This window comes from Phragmites australis, chromosome 7 (assembly GCF_958298935.1).
Source record: "Phragmites australis chromosome 7, lpPhrAust1.1, whole genome shotgun sequence".
In the NCBI taxonomy this organism is placed as follows: Eukaryota; Viridiplantae; Streptophyta; class Magnoliopsida; order Poales; family Poaceae; genus Phragmites; species Phragmites australis.
The window spans coordinates 36,363,286-36,388,859 of NC_084927.1; the positions used below are offsets into that span (position 1 = coordinate 36,363,286).

The 25,574-nt window shown below is 41.7% G+C and overlaps 2 protein-coding genes across 2 annotated transcripts in view; one reads left to right on the forward strand and one right to left on the reverse strand.

Moving 5' to 3' along the window:
• Positions 1-18,919, forward strand: part of LOC133925126 (putative wall-associated receptor kinase-like 16) — a 32,100-nt gene extending 13,181 nt beyond the window's left edge. The window contains exons 2-4 of the mRNA XM_062370974.1: positions 16,290-16,391; positions 17,181-18,395; positions 18,786-18,919. Of these exons, the coding sequence (XP_062226958.1) occupies positions 16,290-16,391; positions 17,181-18,376 (1,298 nt within the window). The 3' untranslated portion in view covers positions 18,377-18,395; positions 18,786-18,919. The remainder of the gene's footprint in view (positions 1-16,289; positions 16,392-17,180; positions 18,396-18,785) is intronic.
• LOC133925127 (probable sulfate transporter 3.3) lies at positions 18,616-24,288 on the reverse strand. The gene is made up of 13 exons (XM_062370975.1): positions 23,740-24,288; positions 23,384-23,432; positions 23,066-23,273; positions 22,782-22,953; positions 22,537-22,602; positions 20,959-21,072; positions 20,745-20,861; positions 20,450-20,576; positions 20,012-20,298; positions 19,717-19,907; positions 19,503-19,582; positions 19,095-19,171; positions 18,616-19,017 (listed from the first exon to the last, which is right to left on the reverse strand). Exons 1-13 carry the CDS (start codon positions 24,097-24,099, stop codon positions 18,868-18,870), a joined length of 1,998 nt encoding a protein of 665 aa, XP_062226959.1. The 5' UTR covers positions 24,100-24,288; the 3' UTR covers positions 18,616-18,867.
• Positions 24,289-25,574: the final 1,286 nt, after the last annotated feature.

Genomic DNA, 25,574 nt, shown 5'->3' on the forward strand with positions numbered 1-25,574 from the left:
ATCCTCTTAACGGCCATTAAATGGCACTCTTTGGGAGCGGCTTGAAATCTTGCACACATACACACACTAAGCATGATATCGGGCCTAGATGCACATAAGTAAAGCAAAGATCCAATCATGGAATGATATACCTTTTGATCCACACTTTTGCCTTCTCCATTGAGATCAAGATGTCTATTAGTTTGCATGGGCGTTTTGATTGGTTTGGCATTCTCCATGTCAAATTTCTTGAGCATATCTTTGATGTACTTGGTTTGACAAATGAAGGTTCCTTCCTTGAGTTGCTTGATTTGAAATCCGAGAAAGAACTTCAATTCTCCCATCATGGACATCTCAAACCTCCTTGTCATGATCCTACTAAAATCTTCACAAAATTGTTGATTAGTAGAACCAAATATAATGTCATCGACATATATTTGGCAAACAAATAAATTATTATCAACATTCTTAGTAAAGAGAGTAGAGTCGGCTTTGCCTATTTCAAAGCCCTTTTTGACAAGAAAATCCCTAAGGCATTCATACCATGCTCTAGGAGCTTGTTTTAGCCCATAGAGCGTCTTATGGAGTTTAAAAATATGCTCGGGATGTTTGGGATCTTCAAAGCCGGGCGGTTGCTCCACATACGCCAATTCGGAGATTGGTCCATTTAGAAATGCGCTCTTCACGTCCATTTGATATAACTTGAAATCATGGTGAGTAGCATAGGCTAATAAAATACGAATTGACTCTAGCCTAGCTACGGGAGCGTATGTCTCACCAAAATCCAAACCTTCGATTTGAGTGAATCCTTGAGCAACCAAACGAGCTTTGTTCCTTGTTACTATCCCATTTTCATCTTGTTTGTTGCGGAAGACCCATTTTGTCCCAATCACATTTTGTTTTGGCCTTTCCACCAAAGACCAAACTTCATTTCTTTTAAAGTTGTTCAATTCTTCTTGCATAGCCATTATCCAATCCGGATCATCAAGCGCTTCTTCTACCTTCAAAGGTCCAAAGAGGAAACAAAAGAGTAAAATTCACAAAAATTTACAATTCTTGAACGAGTAGTTACCCCCTTTTGTATATCACCAAGGATGTTGTCCACGGGGTGATCTCTTTGGATACTTTGATGAACACGTGGATGTGGCACTTGTGATTGATGTTGGATGTCTTCCACTTCATTATTCAAGAAATTGTTCGGATCTTCATGGTCTTGATGTTGATCTTGTGATCTCTTGTCGTCTTGATCTTGGGTTGACGTTGATGGTTCAACTTGCATTGATGAAGATGGTTGATCCCTATCGATTTGAGCTTCTTGAGTCTTTTCTTGTTCTAAGGGCTTGATTTCGCCAATTGCCATTTTCTTGATTGCTTCGTTTGGTATTTCTTCATCACCTAAAATATTTGTATCCACTTGCTCCACTTGGGAGCCATTAGATTCATCAAATGTTACGTCTCTCACAATTTCAACACATCCGGTGGTTTTGTTGAAAATGCGGTAGGCGTAGGCATTTGAACCATAACCAAGCATAAACCCTTCATCTACCTTTGGAGCAAATTTAGAACTTCTAGATTTCTTGTTTAAAATAAAGCATTTGCTACCAAAGACTTTAAAATAGGAAACATTTGGCTTGTTACCGGTTAGAAGCTCATATGAAGTTTTGTTCAACAACTTGTGTAAATATAACCGGTTGATGGCATGGCATGCGGTGTTGATTGCTTCCGCCCAAAATTGACCCGATACTTTGTATTCATCAAGCATTGTTCTTGCGGATTCAATTAGAGTCATATTCTTTCTTTCGACCACTCCATTTTGTTGAGGGGAGTATGGAGCCGAGAACTCATGCTTGAATCCTTCTTCATCAAGAAACTCTTCAACTTGTATGTTCTTGAATTTGCTTCCATTGTCGCTTCTAACTCTCTTGATCTTTACTTCGAATTCATTTTGTGCTCTTCTCACAAACTTCTTGAGAATGGCTTGAGTTTCGCTTTTATCATGCAAGAAGAATACCCAAGTGAAACGTGAAAAATCATCAACAATAACTAAACCATATTTGTTACCTCCGATACTTATATAAGTGATTGGCCCAAATAAGTCCATGTGAAGAAGTTCCAATGGTCTTGAAGTGGTCATCACATTCTTCAAGGGATGAGATGCTCCAACTTGCTTTCCTGCTTGGCATGTACTACAAACTCTATTTTTCTCAAAAGTCACATTCGTTAGTCCTAGAATATGTTCGCCCTTTTGAAGTTTGGACAAATTCCTCATGCCAACATGAGCAAGTCGGCGATGCCAAAGCCAACCCATGCTAGACTTAGCCATCAAGCAAGTTTTAGGCATCACTCCATCCGTTGAAAAATCAACAAGATAGAGTTTACCCTTCAACTTGCCGGTGAAGACTATAGAGACGTCCTCCCTTCTAGAGACGACTACACTCTCATTTGTAAAAAGACAATTATAACCAATTTCACATAATTGAGATACGGATAATAAGTTGTAATTGAGTGATTTTACTAACAAGACATTTGAAATGGAAGTATCATTTGAGATGGCAATTTTACCTAGTCCCATTACCTCTCCTTTTCCATTATCGCCAAAGATGATGTTTTCATGAGGTCCTCCATTTTCTTCAAAGGAGGAGAACATACTCTTTTCTCCGGTCATATGATTGGTACATCCGCTATCAATGACCCAACTTGATCCACCGGAGGAGTATGCCTACAAAACAAAGTTATGCCTTTATTTTTGGTACCCAAATTTGTTTGGGTCCTTTAGCGTTAGTCACAAGCACTTTTGGCACCCACACATTCCCTTTTACAATTCTATCTCTTGTGCGGGGACCAATATAGAGAGCAACCACTTTACCACGGTGGTCTCTCTTTAACATGTATGAAGCATAAAAGGAACATTGGGGGGCATGAGCCTTCGGTTGCCTTGTTTGAGTAGGGTGATCAACTTGTTTGCCTCCTTTGACAAACTTGAGGTATTCCACTCTATTCAATACCACACGATCATTTGGCTTGCTTGTATATTGGTCAAAAACAAGACCTCTCTTTTGCTTATTGTCTTTGGCTTGAATAGTCTTGTAAAGTGCATCCTTTGACTTATAAGTTTTGATGCACCCATATTTGACCAAAGCATTTAGCCTCTCATTTTCCTTTTGTAATGCTTGCAAGGATTCAATATTAGTTGTACAAGCATTCATTTCAAGGTTAGAACAACGAGAACATCCATTGCTAGTAGATGCATTAGATAGTAAATTTGCTTCACTAGAGTTAGAAGAGCCTTTCTTAAGAATATCAATTTGTGTTTCAAGAGTTCTATAATTTTCTCTTGAAGCAAGAAATTGTTACTCTTAAGATCGGCAATTGAGGAATTGGCTAAATCACAATCTTTAGACAATTTCTCAACTTTTTCTTTCTCTTTAGCAAAGAGCTCCTCGAGTTCAAGGTTTCTCTCCTTTTCAAGGATGAGCAAGTCTTCTTGTCTCTCAAGGGTCTCTTCATGACTATCTATTGTATCCATTAGCTCCTTTATTTTAGCCATGACATTTTTATTCAAACCTTTGAACAAATTATCACAATCACTATCATACTCACTATCACTATCTAGGAGCTTGGATTGAGATTTTACCTTACGGTTCTTGGCCATGAAGCATTTTGGGGAGTCTCCATCATCATCATCATCATCATCACTCATTAAGAGTGATTTTCTTGGTGTAAGCTCATGAATAGCAATGGTGGCGACTTCTTCATCATCGGAGTCCGAGTCGGAGTTGGAATCCCACTCTTCTCCAATATGTGCTTGACCCGAATATTTCTTCTTGTACATCTTGTTCTTGTCTTGTTTGGACAATCGGCAATAAAGTGACCAATTTCGCCACATTCATAGCATGCCCTTCTTGATGTTCTCTTCTTGGGCATGTCTCTCTTGTACTTTGAATAACCTTCTTTTCTCATGAATTTCTTGAACCTTTTCACAAAGAACGTCATTTCTTCATCTTCGGAGCTTTCATCATCACTTGTGCTTGATTCTTGGACTTGCTTGCTTTTGCTTGCCTTGAGTGCAATTTCTTTATGCCTTGAGGTTGAGTTTTGTTTAGCATGAATCTTCACTTCATTAGCTTCTTCTTCCATGAGCTCATGAGCAAGAATCCTTCCAAGCACATCACTTGGTGTGAGCTTCTTGTAATCTCTTCTCTCACGGAGGAGCGTCACCAAAGTGGGATTTCTAGGAGCAAATGCTCTAAGTAGTCTCTTGACCACTTTGTGATCATCAATGTCCTCGCTTCCAAGTCCTCTTAGCTTGTTCACAAGCACCATCATCCGATCATACATTGCTTGAGGAGTTTCATGATCCTCCATCACAAATCTTCCTAGCTTTCCCTCTAGCAATTCTATTTTGGATTCTCTCACACTTGTAGTCCCTTCATTAGCAACTTGAAGTGTGTCCCAAATTTGCTTAGCTTCCTCAAGTCCATCCACTTTGTTGAATTCCTCCGGACTCAAGGCACTAAGCAACACACTTGTAGCTTGAGCATTGCGATGCATATTTCGTTCTTCACTTGAGGTGAGCTCTTGGTCTTCCTCCGGCAGCTCAAAACATGTGCAAACAATCTTCCAAATACTTGGATGAAGAGAAATTAAGTGCATTTTCATTTTGTGCCTCCAAGCGGCATAATGTGTACCATCGAAGAATGGTGCACGTCCGGAAGGCACGGAAATGTAATTGCTAGGAGAATTCAAACGATCATAATTGAAAGGAATCTCACTTCCCTTTCCTTTACCATTACCATCATCACTTCTTGATGGATCATCTTTGGGACCCCTCGGACTTCCGGATGTCGACATAATGATTCCCTCCAAGCGGTGAAGCCTTGTAGGAGGTTAGGCTCTGATACCAATTGAAAGTGCCTAGAGGGGGGGTGAATAGGCTTTTCTGAAAATTAAAACTAGAAACAGCGGATTAAACTCTCGGATACTCCGGTGAAGTCCGGATACTCCGGTATGGTCCGGAGTATCCGGTCTAGTCCGGAGTCTTCGGCCTGACAGGAAATTTCAGAATAAATTTGAACTAAAGGCCACAGCTAGATTCTAAGAGTTGCACTAGGTCAAGTAGATATTACTAAGCTAGAATAACAATTAAAACTAGCAAGATTGATACTATAGCAATTTAAATGACAAATTACCAAATGCACACGATCAAGTAAGTTTCACAAGTAAGAACACGAGAATATATCCCGGAGTTCGGCCACCTCACAAAGAAGTGCCTACGTCTCCGTTGAGGAGCTCACAAAGAGCCGGGTCTTCTCCAACCCTATCCTCTTCTAGCGACCACAAAGATCAAGCTAGAAATTCTTACTCAATATGAAGATGCTTACAAACTTCCCGAGGCACACCACAAGTTTTGGTTGCTCTTCGGGCGACTCCTTTCCTTCTAGAAACCCAAAGCTTCAAAGGAGATGATCGCAGTGAATGCTCGATGAAGAAATCAATGCTCAAGTGGCTTGAACCCTCTCCAAACACACACTCTCAAATTTGTGCAAATTTGGCTCTAGGGATGATTGGAGAGGCTTTTAATGCTCTTAAAGTGCTCAAGAGGTCTCAAGGAAACCAGCCACAGCAAGCTCTAAATGCTATGGAGAGAGGGGGCATTTATAGCTCTCTCTCACAGACTAGCCGTTACTGTTTTTGTCAGAGCTTACCGGAGTATCCGGTGTACACCGGAGTCTCCGGTCCTATTTCCAAAAACGGCGTCAGAACGGTCACGAACGTGTCAGAACTAGCCGTTACAGTTCTGTTTAATTACCGGAGTCTCCGGTGAACATCGGAGTCTCCGGTCCTGACAGATTTTCCAAAACAGACTAAGTCCGGAGACTAGCCGGATCCTCCGGCATCTCCAGGTACCGGAGTATCCGGTGAACACCGGAGACTCCGGTCTTTACTACTTTTTATCAAAAAGATTAAAAGCTAACCGAGAGCCTCTGCCGGAGTCTACCTCGGAGACTCCGACTGCACACAAAACATTTTACCGGAGTATCCGGTGAACACCGGAGACTCCGGTCTTTTTCTTGAAAAGATTAAACCGTAACCGAGACTCTCTGCCGGAGGCTAGCTCGGAGACTCCGGCTGAACGCTGAGTACCGGAGTATCCGGTGAACACCGGAGACTCCGGACTCTGAAGATTTTTCAGAAAGAGTTTCGTGTCCGTGAGTGAATGTGTCTCTCAATTGGGTGATTCTAAAGGATCTCTTGAGCATTGAGACACTAATCAAGAAAATGAATTCATCCATCTAAGAAAAAATCTATCCTAGACTCAATTTCAAAAGTAAAAAGAATTTAAGCCCTATCTTGTATCCTTCGTTGATTCTTCAATTGTTTCGACGGGCGTCAAACGTCATTTACCTTCACAACTAATGCTCATACCTGTTTAATACTCACAAAGCATGTTAGTTCTTTAATCATTTTGTCATCAATAAGCCAAAATCCACTTAGGGGGCCTAGATGCACTTTCAGGATGTACTACTTGAAAAAAGCTCAAAAGTGACAGATCATAATTGCCATAGGTGACGGGTCCCGCACCTATCACCCTGAACACGTCACTGTGACTAGTCATAAGTGACAGGTATCATTGGTGACGGGTCAAAACTTAACCCGTCACTTATAACCCTCATAAGTGACGGGTCATAAATGTGATTCGTCACTTATTACAAGTCATAAGTGAAGTGTCACAATTATAACCTGTCACTTATAATTGATGAATGATTTTCACGTTTTTTTATACAAAAAAGTTAAAAAATAATTTTCACCCGAGCCAACCCAACTCAGAGCCATCACCACTCGCCATGTGTCCGTTGCTATATTTCAAGCTGTTTTCATAATGTGCGTACCGTGGGAATCGAACTCACAACCTACCCTTGCGCACGTCTCCTTCTTACCACTTCACTCTCACTTGCGTTCTGAAGGGAGCAGTATATTTATCCTTTTAACCTTTTTGTCAAAGGTCATAAGTGATGGGTTATAACTATGACCCATCACTTTTGGCTTGTAATAAGTGGCGGGTCACAGTTATGACCCATCACTTTTGGGCTTTGTATAATAGACACACAAACCAGTTGATCCGGAGTGTTTTCAGTTAAACAGGTATAACTTTTACATATGGACTCCGATTTTGATATTTTTTTATTCTACGTACATCTAAAAAAAAGTTACATATGTTCCCTCCCTCCACTTTGTCGGGTTTGGCAGAATTTTTCAAGGCCAAAAACGGCTTGAAGATTGAGTCTCGCCCCCGAAAGTTTCTACACAATTTTCGGAACGTGCGTTTATGTCCATAGCTACCATCTCTTACATCAAACTTGAGTAGAAATATACAATGATTCATATTCTAGGGTTTTTTGAGGTGAGAAAAAAATAAGAGAAAAATAAAATAAAAACAAAAATATTTGTGATACACTACTATAAATCAAATTGCTTTAGAAAAATGATATTTGCTTTTACCATTTTACTACACATTTTATGGTTTGCAAATCAATGCAAATTTTACTATTGGATACATGAAATTATATAGTTATTATTTTTAATTAATACTAGCTAGATTTATAATTGATACATTATGAATGATATATTAGATATGTCACAACTACGTAAAAAAACTGAAGAGTTGATGGGATAATACATTTAATATTTTATCAAACTGATTAACTAATACATCTAATGATTGACTAATTAAGATTCCTTCATCTATTTTCACGGGTAAAAACTTATCATTAGTGATGAGTCAAAACTTGACCCGTCACTAATGACTCTCTTGGATAACCCGTCACAGATGAGTTAGTCGTTAGTGACGGGTAATAACTTGACCCTTCACTGATGAAGAGTCATAAGTGACGGGTCACAACTTGACCCATCATTTATGACTGACCTAGGATGACCTGTCACTGATGACGAGTCATTAGTAACGGGTCACAACTACGACCCGTCACTTTTAATATAAGTGACGGGTCATATTATGATCTATCACTAATTTCGTATCTCATTTGCATATTTTTCATGTAGTGATGACACAGATTGCTAGTAGTTGTATGGAGCGCTTCTCAAAAATCATATTCATCATCTCTCAGTGTAGGATCTCAAGGGCGAATAGTTCTGGAGACCTTCTCTAACGATTGTCGGTGCACGCTAACGTAATGGGATGGAGTAGTCTACTTATGACAGCATAGCAGAGAGGAAAAGACAAAACCCTAACTTGTTGTATATTCATGTGGTGGCGGCGACCGACAGATACATATATATATATATATATATAGAAAATTGTGCAATCCATACATGCCATAGTTGGTTTCTATATATATAATCGTGTTGACAATTTTTCTACATAGCAAAAGAAAAAAGCTACAAAAGAAGGCCGCACATACGCAAGCAAATGGACCCAATTTTACTAGACTATTCACGCATGTGTCGTGCGCTCGCACCCTTCGCCCTGGTGTAAGGATCGGGGTGACGTCCAAAGAGGGGGGGTGAATTAGGACACTTAAAGCTATTCGGCTCCAAAAACTTCACAAGATAAACATATCTCAATTTTATCTAAATGCGCTCTTAGTTTGTCTAGTATGTTTACTCTACAGTTCAAAAGATTTGCAACCTACTCTATGAAGGTAAATTGCAAGTATGTAAATATGGAAACGTAAATAAGGTAGAGAGAGTAAACTCAGCACAAAAGATTTTTATCCCATGGTATCCATAGCATGAATGTCACATCTAGTCTATGTTGGAGTTCCACCAAGGATATGCTTTTGATCGCCAAGGCTCTTACGATCATAATCCTTGAGTCACCTAGGCCAAGTAGGTTGAGCTATCAAGGCAAGACCTCACCACAAGTATTTCTTCTAGTCACTTGCCGTCGTTTTCACTTTAGAGCTTGAGCCACCAAGGCAAGTGTCTTCACGTTCCTATACAAGCATCTTGCCTCTAAGTTAGAGGGTCAACAAGTATGAGCCACCAAGTCTCACGGTACCGATGGGTCACCAAGACTCCAAGATGCCAGCGTACCACTTGGTACAATGGTAGGATCACTTCTTGATCTACTCTCTAGATTGTAGCACCTAGCAAAAAATCGGACCATCCGGTGTGTACATCAGTGGACACTGACTGTTGGAACTTCACTCAAACTTATTTCGAACATCTGATGTCCTGATGTGTTTTCCATTTCAATCACTAGACTATCCGATGTGTAGAGTTGAGCCTGATCGAGCCAATCTCTTCACTTCTGGAAAAATACTCCGGTGTTGTCATTCCTTTATTACTGGACTATCCAATGCAGTCAACTCCATTCTCCATTAATGCATTTCTTCTATTAAATGCTCTGGCGTGCATATTACTTCATCACCAGACTATCTGTTGCATTTATCTCCCGTCTTCAATAGCTCCAACCTTCTCTGGAACAAAGCTCCGATGTGTACAAACCTTGAGCACCGGATCATCCGGTGAGGTCTTCATTTTCCTCTTCTGAGCGAAAACATTCTGGTGTGTATAGGCTTATGAGCACTGGACCATCCAGTGAGTGTAACACACCCGGGAGGAATACTCTAGTGTGTACAAAGTCTTGAGCACCGGACCATCCGGTGTATACAATTTTCCTAGGACTTATCCAACTCAATCCCAACTTAGTCCCGGTTTTGGTGGCTTCTTCATATATTTCATTCATGAGACTAACTAAGGAATATACTTGACAAACATGTTAGTCTCATTGATTATATTGTCATTAATCACCAAAATCATATACATACCCTAAGAAGGCCATGTTCGCTACAATCTCCCTATTTTTGGTGCTTGATAACAATACAACCAAAGCAAGTGATAAATAAAATACCAAATGAAAATGGTACAAATAATGAATAGCAATATTTGCACAATGCCTTACAACTATGCTTGAATGCATGTTCTTACCACTTTGTCCCCCTTCTGTTTTAGCTCCCCCTTTCTCTATTGTCACTATATATCTTGATCGACCTATGCATGAGATTTCTTTGCATGCTCCTGATACCAATTTTAGATGAGTCAAACTTAGCATCTCTAGACATCTTACTTTCTTGCTTGTTCTCCACTAGGCATGTCATCTTGCATTTTGCTCATCTTGCTTCTTATTTTGGTCGTCAAACTTCTCTCCTTTGTCAACAATCTCAAAAAGGGCTACAAACACAAGTTAAACTCAAGGAAGAGAGTTAAAACATATGGGAGAGATCTTCATAAATCATGATCCAATAAAATGATACCACTTGAGATATAAAAGGGTTAAGTTGATACCAATTTGAATGAAAGCATATGGATCACAATTCATAAAACACATAATAATATAATCTAAACTCCTCCTATATGTGTGCATACATATGAGAGTTAAACATATGCACAACTACACAATATGTAAATATAGAAAGTTTAAGCCATATTATGCATAGAGGTAACTTAAATGTACAAATGAATTGACAAATAAGCATTGTATAAATCCAGAGACTTGTAGATTACCCCATGAGACTACAAAAGATAAAACTTGCAACACATGTTAATATCAAAATCACATCCTATAAGACATGCTCCTCCTAAATGTGTGCATACAAGTGTAAAAAACTTGTGAGAGGCATGCACTTGTCATTGATAACAATGAGAATTTATCCTAAAAATTTGACTTATTGCACATAAAATATATTGGTTGTAAAAACATGCCATGAAAAGAATATACCACTAATAAATCATGTAGGTTACCTATGAAAGGATTTTGCATCTAATACATTTACCTCTTTTACCTTTGGATGGGGAACTTAGGTATATGATGATCATGATCTTCATGAATGCACACAATCTTATATACTTGCTTCTTTGCTTGAATCTTCACTTCATCTTGTACACTAAGTCTTCAAATCCTCCGAAGACCCGTGGACTTCAAGTCTTCTTTAGAAACTAAACCGATTGAAGCTCTTTTATGTTGGTGATGACTTCCTCAGGCACCCAAATGGGTTGGTTCCACCACCGATCCTTTCTTCCAATCATGTGTGCAACCACCTTACCATTATCATTTTTCTTAAGCTGGTAGTGGTTGCTCTTGGTCTTGATCTTGTAGTTGGGCTTGGTGTAGAGGTTAAATGTCTTGTTGAATGAGTTCATCATCTTCTTCTTCTTCTCCTTGACCTCCTTCTTGGCTTGCTTGTATTGAAAGGACTTGTGGCCTTCTTGATGTCACTTGAAGCATGTCACAGTTGACCTCTCCGTGAGCTTCTTCACCATGATAGCATGGTTATCTTGAGGAGGTTGGACATGGTTCTTGCCCTTTAATCTTGCCAAGTCCTTCTTGAGTTTCTCCACTTATTGCTTGAGCTAATCATTCTCTTATGCAATGAGTTCATTAGATGGTTCTACAATAATATTCTCAATGCATGTCTTATTGCAAAGGGATAAACTAAATAAATCAATTAAATCAGTACAAGAAGTGGAATCATCTACCTTATGATTGAAATCATAGAGAGAGGTAGATTGCTTCAAATGGACCTTAGTTTGAGATTCAATGTCCTCAAATTTTGACTTAAGCTCTCAATGCTCCTTGTTTAGCAATTCGAATTTGCTTAACAATTGTTTATAATTGGAAACAAATGTAGCATGAATATCATTAAGGGCATTGAATTTCTTGAGTTCTTTTGCTTATTTCTTTAAAACCATTTGTTCTTCATTGATCAAATCAAGGAGTTCTACTTGAGAGGGTGAATCACCATCAGATTCATCATTACTTACACCGTTTTCCATATATTTGACCATAAGGCACTTGTGTGACGACTTATGTGATGATGACTTTCGTGATGACAATATTGAGGAAGAGCTTCTTTTGGATGAGTGGGTGTTGAAACTTTTATCACTTGAGCTTGAATTTTTATCTTCACACTTACCCATCTTCCTATACTTGCAAATGCTTTAGCTCTTCTCTTTGTCTCCCTCTTGTTCTTGGGTTTCTTCTTCTTCTTCTTGATATGATCAATTGTGTTGATCAAGTTATTCATGGAGATTAGATGCTCAATCTTGGTGTTGGTTTTCTTGAGGTTCTTGTCCACTTGTGAGATGAGCTTGGCGATCTTGGGATTCATCTCTTTATAATTTGATGTGCTTTCTTCATCACTCTCTTCATCTTAATCACTATTATCTTCGCTTGAGCTTGACTCTTGCTCTTACCTCATCATCTTTGCTTTTATTTCTGGTTATGATGCTTGCTTACTTGTGAGGGAAAGATTCTTGATATCGGATGAGGAAGAAGATTCAACTCGCATGTTTATGGTCATTACATGGGTGGTGATCTTGCCGAGTACTTAGCTTGGAGTCATCTTCATAATGTCATTATTGTCGTAGATGATGGCGACTATCAACTTGTACTTTGGAAGAAGAGCTCGAAGTATTCTTCTCACCACTTGATCATCTTCAATTTGTGTCAAATCTAGCCCATTAATCTCATTGATAAGAATATCCAAACGTGAGTATATGTCATTAGCACTTTCATAGGAAAGTTGTTTGATGTCATTGAGCTTAGTGACTAGCACATCATATTTCTAATTGCACATATCCTTTGTGTCTTCATGTATTTCAATTAGACTAGTCTAAATATCATGTGCATTGGTGCGAGAATAAACGCGATTAAAAGCATCGATACATAGAGATGGTAAAATGATACTCTTCACCATAGTATCGCATTGACTTTCCTTGTTTGTGAGACATGGTTTCGTCCCCTCCTCGGTGACTCTCCAAACATCTAAGCCTTTAGCTTGAAGAAAATAAGTCATCAAAAATTTCCAACGGGGAAATTGAGTGTCATCAAAATGTGTAGCACTATAGGTATCCATCCCAACCCCAGACGTTACAATTGTAGGTGGTTAAACCATATCAAGAGCACAAAACTGTGATACCACTTGTAGGGATCGGGGTGACGTCCTAAGAGGGGGGGGTGAATTAGGACACTTAAAGCTATTCGACTCCAAAAACTTCATAAGATAAACTGTCGATGAATCAGGAACCAGGGGTCCCCGAATCCTGAGGCCGGGCCAGCAATCCGCCACGTGGCACCCTCCCGCGGGGTCATCTCCGCGAGGTAAAAAAGACTAAGTCCCGGGAGAGGGCGCTCGGGGCCACAGTTAGTAGTCCCCGAGCACCCAGGTTCCCCGATGATCTGCGAAGACTAAGTGACCGGGAAGAAAGTGCTCGGGGAGGTGAACAGTGACCCCCGAGGACCCAAGTCCCCCGACGACCAGGAGAACCGAGTACCGGGAGGGGTGTGCCCGGGGCTGCGAGCAGTAGCCCCCCGGGCACCCGAGTACCCCGAGGACTCAAGGAAGGTAGTTCCGGGAGAGAGTGCTCGGGGCTGCGAGCAGCGGCCCCCGAGCACTTGGTTCCCCGAGGATCTGTACAGTCAAGTTCGGGAGAGAGTGCTCGGGCCATGAACAGTGGCCCCCGAGCACTCTGTTTCCTGAGGACCAAGAAAGGGCGTTTTCGGGAGAGGGTGCCCAGGGAGGTGAACAGTGACACCCGAGCACTCGGTTCCCCGACGACCCAGGAAGCCCCTCCGTCAGTGGCCCCCACAGGGGTCCAGCGATGAGGTGTCAGCCAGTGAAAGGCCCGATGTCGCATTTAAGAGCACGCGTGGCCTGTCACCTCCAACTGCTCCCGCCATGCTCGGTGTTAGTTCATGCCATCTTCTGGCAGAAGTGCGTAGGGACATTTAATGCACGGGTCCCATCCCACGCTATCCGGCGCGCCTCGGGATAGCATCGCGAGGCCCGAGACGTTCCGTCTGCCGCGCTGCTGTGGCAGGCGAACAAGACCGGGCGGGCACGCCGGGCCGCTCTGCGGCTGCCCGGTGGGCCCTCTCCACGGTGCCCCTTGCCAACGCCATCATGACGACTGAAGACCGGGCGCGGGGCGCATTTTCAACCCCCGTCACTTCGCGCAAAGGCTATGATGACGCCCTTTCCATTTATAGCACCTTGAAACTCGTGCCCTCCCTTTCGGGGCACGCTACCGTCGGTGAGTATTTAAGGAGCCGGCAGGCACGGACAAAGGAAGTTAATTGGAAGGCAACGCTCGAACTCTCAGACAGGCGCACACAGAGTCCAACAGAAACCGAAGAACAAGGAGCCCAAGGCTTTAGGATAGACAGACATTCTTGTAACTAGCACATTCCTGAGAGACATTCTCAGGGCATTTATAGCATCCACACAGGAGTGGGGTGTTACGCGCAGTGCGGTCCGAACCTATCTAAAAATCCCCCAGTGCATTTACTCTTTTCTGCATTGGATCATTCCACCCCACCTGCCATCGTATTTACATCCATTTATTTCTCCAGCAAACATATTTAGAATCATCCCCCCGGCCGAATCTCTAAAAAGGGGTCCCTCAGGATCCCTGTGATAGGAGCTAACCCTCCGACATAAACCTATCTCAATTTCTATCTAAATATGCTCTAAATTTATCTAGTGTGTCTATTCTACCGTTCAAAAGGTTTGCAACCTACTCTATGAAGTTAAATTGCAAGTGTGTAAATGCAAAAAAGTAAATAAGGTAGAGAGAGCAAACTCGATATAAGAGATTTTTATCTCGTGGTATCCATAACATGAATGTTACCCCTAGTCCACGTTGGAGCTCCACCAAGGATATGCTCCCGATCGTCAAGCCTCTTCCGATCACGGCCCTTGAGACACCTAGGCCTCAAGTAGTTTAAGTCACCAAGCCACCAAGGCAAGACCTCACCACAAGTCTCTCTTTCGGTCACTTGCTACCATTTTTACATCATAGCTTGAGCCACCAAGACAAGGATCTCTGCGTCCCTATACAAGCGTCCTACCACCAGTCCACACCAAGTTAGAGGGTCAAAAAGCATGAGCCATCAAGGCTCACGATGCCGACGAGTCACCAAGACTCTAAGGTACCGGTGTACCACTTGGTACAATGGTAGGATCACTCCTTGATCCACTCTCTAGGTTGCAGCACGTAACAACAACTTTGTCTAGGTCTAATAGCACTAATCACCCCCTTAATCTTGTGCTAATTCTCTTGAAGGAGTATTTATAGCCTCAACTTCGCAGACTAGTCGTTGCTCCAACGGCTCAACTTTTCTGTGAACATCGGATAGTTCGATGCCAACAGTTGTACAAACACCGGACCATCCAGTGTGTACATCAGTGTATACTGGCCGTTGGAACTCCACTCAAACTTCTTCTGAACACCGGATGTTCTGGTGTGTTCTCCATTTCAATCACCGGACTATCCGGTGTGTAGACTTGAGCCTGACCGAGCCAATCTCTTCACTTCTGGAAAAATACTCTAGTGTTGCCATTCCTTTATAACTGGACCGTCCGGTGTAGTCAACTCCGTTCTCTAGAAATGCATTTATTCTGTTAAATACTTCAGTGTGCATATTACTCCATCACCGGACTATCTAGTGCATTTATCTTTCGTCTTCAACAGTTACAATCTTCTTTGGAACAAAGCTCCGGTGTGTACAACCCTTAAGCACCGGACCATCCAGTGAGGTCTTTATTTTCCCCTTCTGGACGAAAATACTCCAGTGTGTATAGGCTTCTGAGTATCGGACCATACGGTGAGTATAACATACACGGGAGGAATACTCCAGTGTGTACAAAGTCTTGAGTACCGGACCATCCGGTGTATGCAATTTTCCTAGAACTTGTTCAATTCAATCCAAACTTAGTCTTGGCTTCAGTGGCTTCTTCATGTATTTTATCCATGAGACTAACTAAGGTATATACTCGACAAACATGTTAGTCCTACTGACAATGTTGTGATTAATTACTAAAATTATATGCATGCCCTAAGAGGGACATGTTCGCTACACCCCGGCCACTGTCTACCCGGCCCGACGAGACGAGCGAGCGCACGCTTATTCTTCTAGTCTTCATAAGCTAAGGGGCGAATGAAAGAACTCTTTTTAAGTTGATCTCCCTACACCTTCCTTGGTAATGTGGAAATGAAGAACTATAACCTTCTTTTACATGTTGAGTATTTGATATTTATTAGAAATTATTCAAATATAATGGCCTAAGCCAATATATTCTAACAAGATTAATAAAGGTTGTTATCCTAAGAGAAACACGAACCTGTATAAAATCTTAGATTTTACTCTTCGATACCCACAATTGATGAACACATATCACTACTTTAAATAAATATTTATATATTCGACTTTATTAATCATCGACAGTATCAGTGATGTTGGTTGTCTGAAATCCTCTTCTTTGATCCCTGTTTTTTTTTTTCGTTTTCAGATATCGATGAGTGCCAACAGCCAGATCTTTACCCATGTCATGGAACCTGCATCAATTTGCCAGGGACATACCGATGCTCATCAAAGAAAAGTAGCCTGCCAGGTACAAAATACGACTTGCTTAAATTGTTATAATCTGTCATGTACATTTTTCAGTTTCAAAATCAGTTGTCCCTGAAGCTATTGCAAGGTATGATTTCATAGAGCATCTAGATCAAATTAAGGGCAAAAGGAAAAGAAAAAAAAATCTTGTACAAGAATTCAACATACTTCAACATTAAACCTTGTGTCGCTAAACAAAGTAAATCCAAGACAACCGCTCTAACACATACTCCAAGAAAACCTCTCTTATGGTGCAATGAAGTAATTTGAATTTCCCCCCTCAAACACATAGGAGCATGCCATTGTATTAAAGAATGAGGGAATTATGCCAAATTACCAACTAAGAGGAAAGTTGAGGTGGATGCCACATGTGTTGTGCTATATTGTACTAGTTAAGTGTCCATGTGTTTTAAAAAAACATAAATATTAGACGCAGTAACATCAAGTATAAACTCAAAGTATAGAGATATGAACGTCCGATGGGAGCGCCGTCAAAGAATATGTTGGGAGAATACCGTAGTTTAATTTCATATGAGATCCGAAAAAAAGGAGGAGGAGATTATTCACTAATTTCTTTATTTATTTTTATTGGTAAAACAAACTTCATATCTGTAGTCGGTAATAAGATGGGAAGGCTGTAAGACGAGGGTGGTTGGTAAAAGTGGGTAAATTATTTAAATTTTTGAGGTTTTTATTAGATAGAAGCAGAGTAGAGGGAAGATGTGACGCGAGAATTAACTCGTATTTTATATGGCAGAGATTATACCGTAACTTCTTGAGTTTACTGTAGGCTTAATTACAATAATAGCAATGAGTGCTGGTTTTGGCCTACTGTTTTCACTTCTGGGTATTGCCAAAATTGCCAATAAACTCAAGCGACGAAGGGTAAGGAAGCTGAGACAAAAGTTTTTCAAGATAAACCATGGATTGCTTCTCCAACAGTTAATCTCTTCAAACAAAGATGTAGCAGAAAGGGTGAAGATTTTCAGCTTAGAAGAACTAGAGCAAGCAACCAACAAATTTGACCAGAATCGCATCCTTGGTGGCGGAGGCCATGGCACAGTCTACAAAGGCATCTTAGCTGATCAACGCATTGTGGCCATCAAGAAATCTAAAATTGTAGTTCAGAGGGAAATCGATCAGTTCATAAATGAGGTTGTCATACTTTCACAAACTAACCACAGAAATGTGGTGAAGCTCTTCGGTTGTTGCCTCGAGACAGAAGTTCCTTTACTAGTTTACGAGTTTATATCAAATGGAACCCTATCATATCATCTTCATGGACAAAGTGAAAACCCTTTGCCTTGGAAAGATAGACTGAGGATTGCACTGGAAACTGCAAGGGCAATAGCATATCTACACTGTGCAGCTTCCATATCAGTGTTCCATAGAGATATCAAATCTGCAAATATATTACTTACTGATACTTTAACAGCAAAAGTATCAGATTTTGGAGCTTCAAGATCAATTTCAATAGATGAGACAGGAATACTTACAGCTATCCAAGGAACTCATGGTTATCTAGATCCTGAATACTACTACACTAGTCGACTCACAGAAAAGAGCGATGTTTACAGCTTTGGTGTTATCTTAGCAGAACTACTGGCAAGGGTTACACCGGTTTTCTCATCTCACTCATCAGAAGTCACAAGCTTAGCATCACGCTTCGTGTCCCTGATAAGAGACAGTCGCTTGTCAGATATTTTAGATCAACAAATTATTGAAGAGGGAGGAGCTGAAGATGCTAAGGTGGTTGCAAGGCTTGCAGAAACATGCTTGAGATTAAAAGGTGAAGAAAGGCCTACAATGAGGCAAGTAGAGACAACACTTGAAGCTGTGCAAGGCTCAAAGGCCAATTCTCGGATTACTAGAGCAAGTCAAAATGCCCCAAATGATCAGTCGTACACGGGAAGCAAAGGTGGTGAAGGAACTAGAATATACAGCTTGGAGAAAGAGTTCATTCAATCATCTGAAATTCCAAGATGATTCTGCTTGTGTGCATTGTGTAAGTTATTTAGCAGTTTTGACTTTTGAGTGCAATATTGCAAACCGGGTGTCAATTAGGATTCAGGAAGTATGAGGTACAGCCTTGTGCACCTCCGCAGTACTAATGGTTGATGTAGAATAAAATATTAGTAGTAAATAAATGAATTCAGTTATAATCTCTACTGTTAAAAGTTAAACATATAGTATTTAACATTGCAATGGAAAAGTTCTGTGAGAACTAAGAACTACTATTGTGCTGTTATATTTTCTCAGATAGACAAATAACTACGGTCACCCATGAATGTACATGTTCCCATATACTTCACATTCAAATGCTAAATTTGCACCACATGGATCTGAAGAATTGTGAAGATAAGCTACATAGTTATGACATAATCTTTTGTTGTAGGCACTTTCTGTGATGGAAAATCTTGCACTGAAAATTTTGGCAGTGCAATTGGATGAACACAATGACAATTTGGCAATCCACTCTAGGGCATTGTCATCTTGGCAAGCGCAGAAAGTGAAGCGACTGCTTCCCCAGTGGTCAAATACAGGCAATCCGACCTGAAATGGTTGTGAGCCTCGTTCGCTCGCTGTATTTTCTCCATGACCTCTCCGGTTGGATTCACAAGTACAAGCTGCAAGAAATAAAGAGTTACTCTGCCACACAAATGTGCTTATATTGTGAAAAAAAACTCATAGATGATGAGTGTACCTCCAGTCCAAGTTTCTCCATTGGTTTCTTTATGTCAATGAGGAACGCTATGCCACTTGTGTCGATTGCAGGAACAGCTGAGGAGGAATACTTATCTCTCATATGTTAGTAATAATGCTACCGAAATTACTAAAAAAAAATACAACGCAGAGGCAACTAATTTGAGCATGGTACTTCCAATTCATTGCGAACCTCATATTCATCGTCTCAGGCGGGAAATCAAACTTTCGAAACTTACTTTTATCCATCAACTAATTTTCGCACTATGGCATGCTAATACAGAACCACTTGCAGTTGATGTATAATTTATGGGGTTTTTTCAAGGATAAATTTATGATGTTTCAAAAAGAGTTTCAGTAAACATGCTATGCAGTGAAGTAAATGATATTTTTCATCGAAGTCACAAACCTGACAGATCCAAGATTATGAAACGAAGTTCACTGTGTTTATTCTGTGCAGAATTTTCTTCCTCTATCCATCTTTTAATCCTGCAAATGGGAAAATTGCACAGATATTTGCCAACTTGTTCCTCATGTTGTTATGCAAATGATATGCTAGAAACCATAAAGGATTCTAATGGGAAATCTTAGAGGATGAGGGGGGCCATGGAAGTCGATTTTACCTTTCATTAAGATAGTTGCTGTTGGCAAAGTTTATTGGTGCTTCAATTGCAAGGATTAAGAACCCAGGAACTCTTTGAGCCTCCTTGTACTGATGGAGGTTTCGGTAAATGTCAGTTCCCATAATGTTTCCTTGAATCATCATCTTTGGCCTTGTGATTTGCAACAGTACCCTAAATACAGATATACCAACCTGCAAATTTGAAAGAAATAAAAAGTAACTACCAAGCAATTAAAACAGCAACATTGAATAACAGCTAGTACTGCCAAATGCCAAGAATATTTAGTGTTGGTTACCGCTATTGCAAGGCCTTCTTCGACTGAGATGAAGATGACGCCGGCAAATGCACAAACGCACACAAGAAAATCCATCTTGTCCATCTTCCAGATGTGGTATACAGCAGGCAAATCGATTAAACCGATAACCGCGGAAATTATGATTGCTCCAAGGACAACATTCGGTGTGTACACGAACAATGGCATGAGGAACAGCAGCGTGACCATCACAGTTAGTGCCATGATCACATTGGACATGGCAGTCTTGCAGCCGGCATTGTGGTTCACAGCAGACCGAGAGAATGCTCCTAATGAAAATAAGGGAAAGCTTGTGATCACTCTTTTTGTCCTGGTGTTGATTGTAGAGCTTTACGAGGAATATGAACGAAGATTGGGCATCGTTTAGGTAAAAAAACTGCACCTTTTATTTTTTTTTGGAAACAGTAGGGGCAACTGTACCTGTTGTTACATAGCATGATGTGCATGAACCCACAACGTTCATCAACCCTATGGCCATCATTTCTTTGTTTCCATCTACTTGGTAGTCCTTCAGCGAGGCAAATGTTCTACCAACTGCTATTCCTTCCTGACATAGCGAAATTAAATCCACATCCCATTAGCAGTGAGCCAGTGATACTTGGAAGAAACAGTGCAACTACTTAATTCTAGTGAAATAGCATCATGGAATATATTTGCCTTAGAAATGTCAAGCACAATGTAAAATTTCAATGACAAAATTGATGACAAATCATACTGTAAGGGAGATGATTCCGGTGACAAGGCCAGTCTTCATGGTGAGGCCTAAATATGTGGTGTCAAAGAGTAGTTTGTCCCATGAGGGGCTATTCAGGCCACACTTGAGCTGCCCAATCTGTGATGAAAAGATTCAGAAATGCCCTGATTGTCTCCCTTTTGCAAATACAAGTAGCTAACAAATCTAAAATCGTTTTTTCATTTTTGGTCCTTACAATGCTAATGCCATGATTCTGAGCTTTGAAGAGGAAAACAATCAGGGTGGAGATGATGACAGATGCCAAGGGCGCACACGCTGAAACCCAGAAAAGCTTTGGCCATCTCATGCTCTGCATACACATTACACAGATGGTAAAGAATGTGTGCTATTGAATAAGTACTAGAATCAAGAATGCCAAAAGGTGAAATGAACTTTTCTCTGACATTATCACCATCTCTAACTTCAGAACAACGCTACAAAAGACAGTTATATCACTTATGCAGTGAGCAAACTTGTAGCCCGCATTAGCTATTAAATCTAGCCCAGACAGTATTTGCAGCAAAATTTCATTCGGAATATGAACAATGTTCTGCAAATATTCAGTTCAACATCATAGCCAGGCAAAAATTACAGAACATAGATCAGGTTCTGTACTTCTGTAGGATGCAGGGGTCCTTGCAGGAGTCATTATAATCGTATTAAATAGGAATCAAAATCAATGTGGCCTTGAGAGGCTCGGGCACAACACTACCCCCATAGCAAGTAGCAAGGGAGCAGTAGTTGCATTGTTTCGCATTGGGGCGCCTCACTCGTGACAGAACCTAATACTAGATTCAGCTGTCCGTGGGCTCCATTATGTCAGCAAAGTAAGCAAGTTCAGTTGATTAAGCATCAATCGGTTTCAAAAAACAATTTGGTTTAAGGACGTCATAAGGTTCTTGAAATATCTACAACGACATTTTTTTTGGAAAACTACAACACCATAGTTGTCCTCATGCAGAGCTGACGTGGTAAATTCCAAGTGCCGTCTACGTCTATTCTTCACATATCCACAGTACACTACGTATTGGACATTGGGTACCATGGCTTGCTGAGATCAGAATACTAGTGGTTTCCAATGTTCAATACGTAGCAAACTTTGGATCCACAACTCCCCGTGGTCCAAACGGGTCTCTAGTGGTCCAAATGAAACTCTTCGCTCATCCTTTTTTTGGTGATAAAGTTTTGACCATCAGTTTCAATTCTATCACACAAATACGTATGTCGCCGGAGATAGCTAACACTGCCCAGGACCATTAGCCAGATTCCGTGGACCAAATGGAACAATGACACGCACAGATCCTTCCATGCATGGATGGTTGGAGTCGGGTCAATGTACACCGATCGCTTCATCCATGACTACTTCACCGTACCAAAATGCATGATTATCTCCCCTCTGGCTCGTACTCGTTGTTCCCAGAATCTTCCGATGTATATGGGGGTGATGAAGAGCTACCGGCTCAAGCTAACAATCGACAAGCTCATGACGCACACTGCTAGCTACAACTTGCCGTACTACGTTGCCGAGTGAGAGAGTACATGCGCGTAAGTGGTACGTGCTACAGACAAAGTAGAAGAGCAGAAAAGCAAAACGTGAAGATGCTACTGCTAGACTAGTACCCGTAGTATTCAATCGCGGTACTCAGCAGCGCCACGTACGTACGCTACACATACCAGTAAACGACACAGTCAAACGGTACGCGACAAGAGGGAATTGAAGAAGTAAGCGTATGCGTATGAGTATGCGTATGCGTGTGTGCATGTACGTACGTACCACATGTCTCGCCGACAGCAGAAGCACCAGGAAGCACACGCCCATCAGGATCGTCTGCCACGACCACTGCACACACGTACGAACGCACGTAAACACACAAGCTAATTAGTAGAGTAAATGCTAGCTAGCACCAGCCGCGACGCCGTGCGTGTGTGCACGCGCGTATGGCTCGGAAGGGGCGCCGCTGCATGCACGTGTGTACTACGCGCGCGCGCGGGCGTACGTACGAGGCTACGCTTACTCACCTCCTTGGTGTGGTGGATCACGGAGGCCATGACGGGGACGATACCCATCTCGGTGGTGAAGTGGACGATGCCCAGCAGCGCCTTCAGCTGCTGCAGCGACACGATGATCGCCGCGCCGGCCATGAACCCAACCAGCGTCGCCTTCGACAGGAAATCGATGATGAAACCCAACCTGCGCCATATATGCATCATGCAGAAGTCAGACCGTAGTCAATAATGCGTGGTCAGGTGCATGCATGCATGCATGCTGCATGCAGACCTGCGCATGAGTTGTCCGTTTATACCTCAGGATGCCGAGGGAGGCCTGGACGAGGCCGGCGAAGAAGGTGGAGGTGAAGGCGAGCTGCAGGAACAGCAGCGGCTCGTCGGCAGGGCTGACGGCCTGCCGCAGCATGGACCCCATGATCAGCGATGCGATGGACACCGGGCCCACCGCCAGGTCCCTCGAGCTCCCCAGGACGGTGTACACCATCGGCGGCACAAAGCTCGAATCTGTGCAAGCATATACAGTACATCGTAAATCGTATCACGAGTTGAAGTTGCAGAAACAAAAAGGTAGCCGATGATCAATCAGAAGGGAGACGCAAGAGGTAGGTACGCACATAGGCCAATTATGGGAGGCAAGCTTGCCAGCTTCGCGTAGCTAATACCCTGCAGCCAATAACCATGCATGCGTACATGCAGGAATACAGTAAGAATACGGTTGGCCACAAAGGTGTTTAAAATTCGTCCAAAAAGCTTCCAAACCAGAAGGTGCAATAAAGAAACGTATGCGCAGTACAGTTCATCGACCTACTACGTGTACACAGAAAAGGAAATCACCAACAAGTGTACATCTCAAAGAAACTAGCTAGCATTTTCTTTTGTGTATCATGTGAAACGAAGCAATTCGGAAAAGAAATCAATTTTGATTGGAAGCGTGCAGCTTGGAGAAAGTAAGGGGTTGACGGATGCATGCCTGAGGTATGGCGAGGCTGGCAATGGTGATGCCGGCGACGAGGTCGGACTTGAAGAGCGAGAAGGAGTAGCCGGGCACCCAGTCGAAGATGGGGAAGAGGTACTTGACTGCCATGAGCCACTGCACCCTCGGCGGCTGCCCCATGAAGCCCCGGAACGGGTCGTCCGGGAAGAGCGTCTCCTTCACCCTCGCCTTCAGCTTGCTCGCCGTGCTCTGCGGCGGCGGCGGCGCCACCTTGTGCACCGCCATCGCAGCGATCTCCTTAGACGCCGTCGTCGGCGCCGCCGCTACACCTCCAAGAGGCCGGCTCTCATTGCCATTATTGTAACCACCACCATAGGCGCCTCTCATCCCCACCATCTGTGAGAGGTGATCGCTTACAGCTTACAAGAGCTATAGAGGTGTGTGTGTGTGTGTGTCGATCTATGAGATGGGCCGCCTAGCTAATTCTCTCCAAGGCAGATAAGGAGCAGCTATAGCAGCTACAAAAGAAGAAAAGTGCTACGCAACTTGAGAAAGAGAGAGGGGAATCAAAGGTGACACAAGGGGGCGGGGTAGGGTGGGTGTTCAATAATTACACAAAGGCACATATAAATTGGCAGTTTTCCTCGTGTTTTGAATCCTAAGATTTGATACCACCATCCTTGTGACAGAGAAACCCTACAACCACTTTTGCTTTAATATCACAATTGCATGATCTCATATATTGCATGTAGGGACCCAACTAGCTGTAATAATGTATTTCTTTTTACTTAGCTAATACTCACTATAGTAAAAAATAATAATACTTTATACATGGACACGGTCACCAAGGCACTACTTTGAAACTACAATAATAAAACTATTATTCAAGATAAATCTAACTATACTATTTTCAAAAGTTCAATCTAAACATTCAAAGAGATATTAATGTTCAAAGTTTAAACATATTGATTATCCACAATCTAAAATAACACTCTTTTATAATTGAAGGGAGTAAATACATGCACGGAATCCATTGTTTGTAGAGTATGATCAGCACTACTTATTATTCGGTAATGCATCACACTCTAGCGGGTATGAGAATGAGAGAATTTCACGCCTGGCATGCTATATGCGTGTACGTATGCTGACATGTCATATTGGGGTGTGTGCCAAGGTTCAAACTATATACTGCATGCCACTGAATGCTGAGGTTTTTATGAAAATAATCGGTAGAGTTATCATAAAAGAGAAATGTTTTATATAGCCAATTAAGTATAACTTGAGTACAACTACATGCATTTAAACTATCTGATGTATTTATGAGCTTTCATCTCACTTGTTTGGGAAATATTACAGCCCACAGATAATACTAAGAGGACATTGTCAAGCAAAAGGCTTTCGGAGGCCGCGAATCCCTCAGCCCATCGCCTCTCGAAACAGGGGAAGAAGCTAGTATCTGGAAAGAATATTAGCAAAAAGAGAACACCAAAGATAATTGATCGGTGCGAATGGTGGCCACTCGTACCTCATGATGCAAGTAGAGGCCACTCTGATATCCGGGACAATGCAACGTCGCAATTAACGACCGGCTGGGTACCGCATCTCTAGGGTCACTTGCACTATTGTATTTGTTATAGTAGATAATATCTTCTGAGCAGGGTAAAAGTATTCTAGCTAGACTTGGGCTATGCGATTCAGCCAGCCCTAGGTCCCTGCAGTATAGTGATAGCTTGTACCACTATCTCTGCAAGGTATACATATATATTTACACCTTAAATAACACTATAAATACAGAACATTGGCCACCAGACTAGTGGACCCCTTTTTTTTTGCGCTATCAATACGTTTTTGGTTCAAATTTTTTTTTGGCT

Bases quoted from the DNA above. Each gene is read 5' to 3' on its own strand.
- LOC133925127 (XM_062370975.1), bottom strand. From the start codon at position 24,099: ATGGTGGGGATGAGAGGCGCCTATGGTGGTGGTTACAATAATGGCAAT. The intron at 21,073-22,536 runs GTACGTACGTAC...ATGTGTATGCAG, and splicing joins TGCTGTCGGCGAGACATGTG to AGCATGAGATGGCCAAAGCT. The intron at 19,583-19,716 runs GTAAAATCGACT...TCCCATTTGCAG, and splicing joins AGCAACTATCTTAATGAAAG to GATTAAAAGATGGATAGAGG.